The 8,273-nt window shown below is 36.1% G+C and overlaps 1 protein-coding gene across 1 annotated transcript in view; it reads left to right on the plus strand.

Annotated features, from left to right (window-relative positions):
- CPED1 (cadherin like and PC-esterase domain containing 1) overlaps positions 1–7,775 on the plus strand; it is a 290,822-nt gene extending 283,047 nt beyond the window's left edge. Inside the window, exon 22 of the mRNA XM_065883571.1 lies at positions 7,536–7,775. Within this exon, the coding sequence (XP_065739643.1) occupies positions 7,536–7,775 (240 nt within the window). The remainder of the gene's footprint in view (positions 1–7,535) is intronic.
- The last annotated feature ends 498 nt before the right edge of the window (positions 7,776–8,273 follow it).

The following is an 8,273-nucleotide window of genomic DNA, read 5'->3' on the forward strand; positions in this document are numbered from 1 at the left end:
ATTAAATATTGGGGGTGGGGGGGGTAGATGAAAGAATTCCTTATTATCTGTAAAAATTGCATGATTTCCTGAAATGAAATATAAGGACTGGCTTCTAGCTATTGTTTGTCACTTTATTTTTATTCTATTTCTGTGAATTCTTAAACTACTTTTGCAGCTGGTCATAACTTTTGTGACTGGATCTTGGATTGAATGCAGAATGACAATATCAAATAAAAAGTACTTCAATAGTATACATTCATCTTAAAAGATTGTGTTAGCAGGTTTTGCCTGGTCAAGCTCATGTTTTCTAACCTTAAAAAACCATTACCCTCATTCCTCAGACCCTACCCATGATTGTGAAACACATTTGTAATCAGAGCATTCCCCCCTAATCTGGTCTAGAGATTTTGGAACACTTGCACCACTGAAAATTGTTTTCTATTTTGTTCTGTGGATCTGGAACCACATCAGAAGTTCCTTGGGTGTTATTCAAGTCAAGATCAGTTTTAGAAAAGGTATTTGCTTGTAATCTGCCTGACGCTTTTCCAATTCACCAAGCTTTCCCTTTTTATATTGGCTTTTTGAAAATTCATAGTAGACCAGACACTATAAAACTCTTTGAGGAAAACACAGGAAGAACACTCTTTGACATAAATCACAGCAAGATCTTTTTTGACCCACCTCCTAGAGTAATGGAAATAAAAACAAAAATAAACAAATGGGACCTAGTGAAACTTAAAAGCTTTTTCACAGCAAAGGAAACTATTAACAAGATGAAAAGACAACACTCAGAATGGGAGAAAATATTTGCAAACGAATCAACGGACAAAGGATTAATCTCCAAAATATATAAACAGCTCATGCAGCTCAATATTAAAAAAACAAACAACCCAGTCAAAAAATGGGCAGAAGATCTAAATAGACATTTCTCCAAAGAAGACATACAGATGGCCAAGAAGTACATGAAAACCTTCTCAACATCACTAATTATTAGAGAAATGCAAATCAAAACTACAATGAGGTATCCCCTCACACCAGTCAGAATGGGCATCATCAGAAAATCTACAAACAACAAATGCTGGAGAGGGTGTGTATAAAACGGAACCCTCTTGCACTGTTGGTGGGAATGTAAATTGAGTGGGGGGAGGTGGTGGTGTGATGAATTGGGAGATTGGGATTGACATATATACACTGATATGTATAAAATAGATAACTAATAAGAACCTGCTGTATAAAAAAAATAAAATTTAATTTAAAAAAAAGATACAGCCACTATGGAGAACAGTATGGAGGTTCCTTAAAAAACTAAAAATAGAATTACCACATGATCCAGCAATCCCACTACTGGGCATACACCCAGAGAAAACCATAATTCAAAAAGACACAAGCACCCCAATGTTCATTGCAGCACTATTTACAATAGCCAGGACATGGAAGCAACCTAAATGCCCATTGACAGATGAATGGTTAAAGAAGATGTGGTACACATATACAAGGCAATATTACCCAGCCATAAAACGGAATGAAATTGAGTCATTTGTAGAGACGTGGATGGATCTAGGGACTGTCATACAGAGTGTAGTAAACCAGAAAGAGAAAAACAAATATCGTATATTCACGCATATATGTGGAATCTAGAAAAATGGTACAGATGAACCGGTTTGCAGGGCAGAAATAGAGACGCAGATGTAGAGAACAAACGTATGGACACAAAGGGGGGAAAGCAGCGGGGGCGGGGGTGGGTGGGTGGGATGAATTGGGAGATTGGGACTGACATGTATACACTAATAAGTATAAAATAGATAACTAATAAGAACCTGCTGTATAAAAATAAATTTTTAAAAAAGGAAATTCATAGTTATTTTAGATGCAGCAATTAATTGACATGGTAACACATTCATTCTGATGACTATTTATGTGAAATCAATTTTGAGTGTTGAAGTTACATGAATTTAATAGTAAAAGTTGCCATGTACTTTTGTCCTGTAATTTATAACACTTTTTCATTTGTTTGGGAAGTCTTACAATAGCCATTGACCCAAACCAGTCAAGTTGAATTATGGGCATTTGTATGCCTTCTAAAATGTCTGTGTGCCCAAGTCCTTAATTATATAGAGATGGGGAAAGATACACGATCATAAAGTGGGAGACTTCGTAGCATATAAGAAGCCTAAGAGAAAGCAAAAGTTACTCCTACACACCAAAGCACAGATTTTTTTGTTGGACTGAGTCACAGAAAAATGTGATCATCTACATAACCTATAATATCTTATCCCCATTGCAGCCCTTGATTCCAGCTCCAAAATTACTCTCCAAGTTTCCATAGATACTATAATAAAAATCTATTACTGTTTTGAAACACTATAATCCTTACTTAAAAGTCTATTCCTATTTGTAACTTAATCTAAATTTGAACATTGCTGTGAGAAAAAAATAATTTTTATTATTACACTTATACTTGTGATTAGGGAACAATGCTGACCTAACAGGTTATCACATTTTATGGAGACCAATTGTCCTTCACTCTCTCTTCCTAATTTTAAGTATAATTTGACACAGCAAAGTCACAAAAAGAAAATAATGACAACAAAGCTAAAGACAAGGAGTTACTTTGGATTATTTTAAAGTGGCAAAAAAAGAACAATAGAACTCCAGCTAACACTCATGTTTCAAGTAATGTAAACATTTCCCCAATCACATGGCTATGTGTTATTAACCATATGTAGTAGTTCCTTTTTCCTCTAGATAGATGCGTCTCTTTCTCAGTTGTTGAGCCGTATGCACCCAGATTTAGAGAAGCTTTTGGAAGCATCAAGATGTTAGTCACCTCTGATTGAGGTGACCACCGTACACAAACATCTAGAGTCCTTTGTCCCTGGTTCAAGACCTAAATCTTTCACCATTGTTTTCTAATAGCTTATTTTTGTTGTTTACTGCTATTATGCCCCAGAGATAAACCTAACATTTGTATTGCTAACACCTCTCTTTCAAAGCTACATTCCAGTCGCCACTGTAGTTGGAATTTAGTAACCCCAAATGGTCCTCTGATTTTGGAAGGACTCACATGGGCACATTTCTACACATGAGATCAAAGAAAAGAAACAGTTCGCTCTTTACTGTACAGGTATCAAACATCCTTCACTTGCATAACATTTCCAAGACTTAAAAATGTAGCTAATTCCTCTTCCTCCACTTTAGAGTCAGTAAGAGTAGGTAAAATACAGTAATATTTTGAAACTCAGAGATAGCAGTTTGACGGCAATATCAGACACCAAATTTTACACATAAGTTCAAAGAAATAATAGCTGTGTGAACAAGTTATCATGGCCACCATAAATTAGCACTGTCTCCTTAATGTACTTACTAAGGAACTATTCATTACACGGAAACAACATGGTGCCTGACCTTGGGGATCTAGTCTCAGACAATGTCTTTGAAGTCATTTCATTCTTGTTCTTACTTCAAGTGTCTTAGACATGTGTCTTTATATAGTCCCCTTGAGGGTAGGGACTATATCTGAATTACTCCATGTGTTTCCTAACACAGAGAACTCTGAAGATGGATATTATATGGCAAAAATAAATCATAAATTTTAATTTTGAAAGATACAGCATCACTTTGTCTCTCTTCTACTGCTTTTCTATTATAAAAGGATTACATGAATTCTTGCTAATGCTAAACATTTTTACATAAGTATATACAATAAAAACAAAAATACTTTTGTTTTTACACTACGCACACCCCCTCAATTTTCACTCCCTTCTTCATTGGAGACCCTATTAGCAGTTCGGCACTTAGCTCCATTTTAAACACACACTCTTGATTTTAATCCCGTGTAATTAAAGCTATTAGGCTAGGCTTCCCTGGTGGCGCAGTGGTTGGGAGTCCGCCTGCCGATGCGGGGGACCCGCGTTCGTGCCCCGGTCCGCGAGGGCCCCGCATGCCGCAGAGCGGCCGGGCCCTTGAGTCGTGGCCTCTGGGCCTGCGCGTCCGGAGACTGTGCTCCGCGGCAGGAGAGGCCGCGGCAGAGGGAGGCCCGCGTAACACAAAAAAAAAAAAAAAAAAAAAAAAAATCTCTTAGGCTGTTAACATTTATGGTCACCGGATTTATATGACATTGGGTGCTATTTAGAACTACCTTATTTCTCCATGAAAATTTTTAGGGAATGGGCAGTTTATAAAATACATTTTAACCTGCAATGTGAAAATTTCTGTTTTTTTCTATCTCAGTATTGAATTCTGCTTATACTTGCTTATACAGCCAACAAATTGAGTCCATGGTAGGTTGATGGTAGACTCAAGTCCTGTTGATGAATGAATATCTGGTATTGAAAGTATCCTCTCATCACTGCTTTTTTTTCTTTCCAAATGGTCTTGGCTATTTTCCTACATTTATTCTTTAAGATCTGTTTTAGAATTCCTTTGTCACATGCCCCCAAATCCTGCTGTGATTAAAATTGGAATAGCTCTTTAATTAACTTGGGACGATTTGACATGTTATGTCTTTCCATTTATTCATGTTTTCTTTTATGTCTCATTAAATTTTTGACACATTTTTCACCTGTGTCCTATAGATTATCATTGAACTTGATGAAGTTGTTTTAATATTGTAATGAAATCTTTTCTCTAATATATTTCTTATTATTGATATAATATAGAAAGCTATATAATTTTTAAATATTAACTTTAAACTATCTCCTTATTTTACTGTAGATTTCTTTGAGTTTTCAGGGCAAACAATCATATAGCTACAAATAATTCTTTGGTAATTTCCTGTGACAAAATATTTCATAATATTGAAGCTTAACATTCCTGAAATAAATTGTATGTGCTAGTAATACAGCCCATAATACTGCTAGATTTTTAAAATGCTCCTAGATTCCATTTACAATAACATTTTGGGAGGATTTTTTATGTCTGTGTTTTGACAAATCAAAATTGAAATCATTCTTTCTCTGTAGATTTGTCAGCTTTTAGGATTCATCAGGGTGATACTGGCTTAACAAAGGAATTGGGAAACTCATTATCTTTGATTATTTCCTGAAAAATAGTTTTCAAAGGAAATCAACTGACTTAGGTATTGTTGGGCCAATCCCTGGCATGGCTGTGTAGGGGTCAATCTCATATAGCATAATAGAAGTGTTCCCTGTAGGAGACATTAGGCTGGTCCTCAGGAGCTGGCGGAGACACCATCATTCCATCTTCCTTTCTCAGAGATCATCTTAGTGATTTAAAAATAGAAGTATATCATCAACCTTCCCACTGTGATCTGGCAAAATACTGACACTACTCCCGAGTGGAAGCTACATGCTTCAGCAAATACACTGGAAATAGGTATTTTTTGTATATCCCTTTTATGAGTCACTTTCAAGATTACTGTAAGCATTTAAACTAGCATTATCCAACACTGGTAATGCAACATTAAATGCAACCCTGAAATCACACAAAACATTAAAATTTTTAAGGAATATGACCTTTTTGCATTGGGATGAACCTTTTTATATTTTTCATGTAATTAGCATGCAGATCATGAGGCAATTGAAAAAACCAGAACTTAAGATAACATTATATAAACAAAATTAACCTTATTTTGGCTTCAGAACATCGGAATAATATTTTTTCAGGGTTGACTGTAATATTTATGCTTCAGTGTTTCCTTAAGTAAACTTCCTTAAGAATGTTCACTTATCTTGCTATAGGTGAATACAAACCTCCTCCAAAATGGACAAAACCTTCAGGAACACATTGGTGCACCTCCCCAGCCTATCATATTTAAAGTTATTGTACAACCAAACAGATGTAGAAGGAGCGGTGCATAATAGAAACTCACAACGTTGGGACCTGGAATATTAATCAGTGGTTAACTGCAGACTGAGCTGTAAATTACGATCCATAGGGATTCCTCACCACAACCCGCTGATTTCACTGAACTTGTTAAGAGTTACTTCATCTGAGGGCCTGATCATGAAAAGCCAAACCTCCCATAGTTACAAAAAAACAATTCATTTATTTGGGGTTAGCAGGGTATATTGTCTTTAAAAGGCATTCCTGTTCTATTTGTCTTCAAAATGGGAATAGCTTCAATGTTTTTACGATTACAAAGTAATGCACATTCATTGCAGTAAAATTAAAAAGTCAAGACCAAAAATTTACAAAGAATCCATTTTAAATTACCTATAATTCGTCCACCTAAAGATCACTGCTCTTAACCTTTCAGGGTAGACTGTTATAGAATTTCTATTCAAACAACTCTTCTAAAATGGTCCCCTCTAACTTACAACCTAACTAAAAATACCTACCTTCGAAATAGATCGCATGCTGCTTTTTTCAAATATTCTATATTGTTGGAACTGTCTTCATTGCATTCTTTTATATGGGATCAAAAAATATGTACCTAAATCATTACATAGCCCTCAAAAGAATTTTAAAAATCCATATGTGCTAGTTTGCTTTCATTAGTCATCAGTAATAAATAATGTGTCCATAGTGACTGAAAATGTCTTACAGTTGCATTAATTTGATGAAATTAAAGATTTGCTATTAATTTGTAAACACACCCAAAAAATTTTTGCCAGTATTTTCACTTTTCCCTACTTCTCAGCCCTCCCCTCCCCCAGTCTCTCTGGGTCCCCACCTCGTTTTCTCTGACTTTTGTTGCTAACTCCCTGAGATATATTAGCCCAGTGATTAAAGCTGACAATTATAGGATTTCACCAGAGCAAAGTTTTACATACTGTACAAATAGACAATAAATATGGCCTCTTTGTTTTCATGTGTGTGTGTTAATATTCATAAAATGTCCATGAAGAGAATCCCGAAGAAACTATAATATATGTTGCTTCTGGGGAGGCTGTTGAGTGATTGAAAGTGAGGAGAAGAGATGGGAAGGAAACTTTTTATTATATACTCTTTTATGCTTTATAAATGCTTATACTGCCTATTCAAAACAATTTTAAGGTAAAACTATACATATGTACAAACATTTATAAAGTTATTAGCTTAATAGAGCATAGGCTGCTCCTTCGGATTCCATGACTTACTAAGTGCCCAGAGAAATGAAACTACTAACTGTAACAGCGTCAGTTTATGGGTGTGCAATGCAAAACTATTTTCTCTTTTCTCTGAAAATAGTTGTAGCTATCATTCTATAAAAGGATGCCATGACAGGCTTAGAGTACCATGTTTGAATCAGTGACTCAACAAAGGCATGTTAGTATCCTCTGTATGTTAGCATCTGGCCTAAACACACACACACACAGCAGTGAGGCAGAGACACTATCTGAGACTACTCCTTAGTTGCATTAAAGACAGCTGCCCTGAGGTAAGAAAAGGGGCAGAAATTCTAATTTCAACCTTGGTCCTTTTTGAAAGATAAGTTACATTGGTTCTTGGTCATGTCAATCATATTCATGTCCCTTGGGCAACATCTGTAACATCTATGTGCTAGAGATGTTTTCTTCAAGTTTGTGAGTTAATTATCCTGCTCTTTGCGGGTCTCAAATGTCCTTGATTTTACCTCACTATTTTTTTTTTTTTTTGCTCTTTATTTGCAGGTAGTGAAATCAAAATTATCCAAAGAATATCACTTTCTTAAAATGAAACGATCAAGAAATCATATTGTGGGAAAATATTTCAGCAATCAAAGCAAAGTACAACAACGACAACAAGACTCTGTAACAAACGTTCAATCACCGTATCATGTCAGAGGTCCAGTTAATCAGGTTTGCTCCGAAATCCTTCTCAGCAGGATGTGTGCCAGTGAAAGAACTGTGCAGACTCTGCAGAAGGACTGAACTTGGAATAGGATTCAAGCCACTCACCCGGACGATGGTTTAGCAGCCGAAACCTGTGCATGCTGTGTATTTTGGTTCCACCGCCCATGCTGAGGTACACCGGCACACACAAACACACCAATGCACACGTAGCTAGAAAAGTCCTAACACTTTCTTTTTCTACAGCTTTATAAAGTTAGGATGTGCACATGGAAATCAGCTGGTTTCAAGATGAAAGACAGAACTAGAAAATGGTGACCTGAAGTATAATCACAAACTAGATCCACTGTGGCCTGGGTATTGCATTGTGATAATAAAGAGAAATATAGACATTTGAAACATGGGGGGAAAAGATAATGCTCTTGAGTATTGCCTTATCATCTTTATCGTCACCTTAGTACTGGAAAGGGGAAAAAGGAATTACATTACACCTGCAAGTGGGGATTACGCTCGTGCCCTTTACCAGGAGAAAACATGGCTCTGATGAGGCTTTAGGCTTTGTGAATCCAATGCTTATGA

This window comes from Phocoena phocoena, chromosome 9 (genome assembly GCF_963924675.1).
Source record: "Phocoena phocoena chromosome 9, mPhoPho1.1, whole genome shotgun sequence".
Taxonomy (NCBI): Eukaryota; Metazoa; Chordata; class Mammalia; order Artiodactyla; family Phocoenidae; genus Phocoena; species Phocoena phocoena.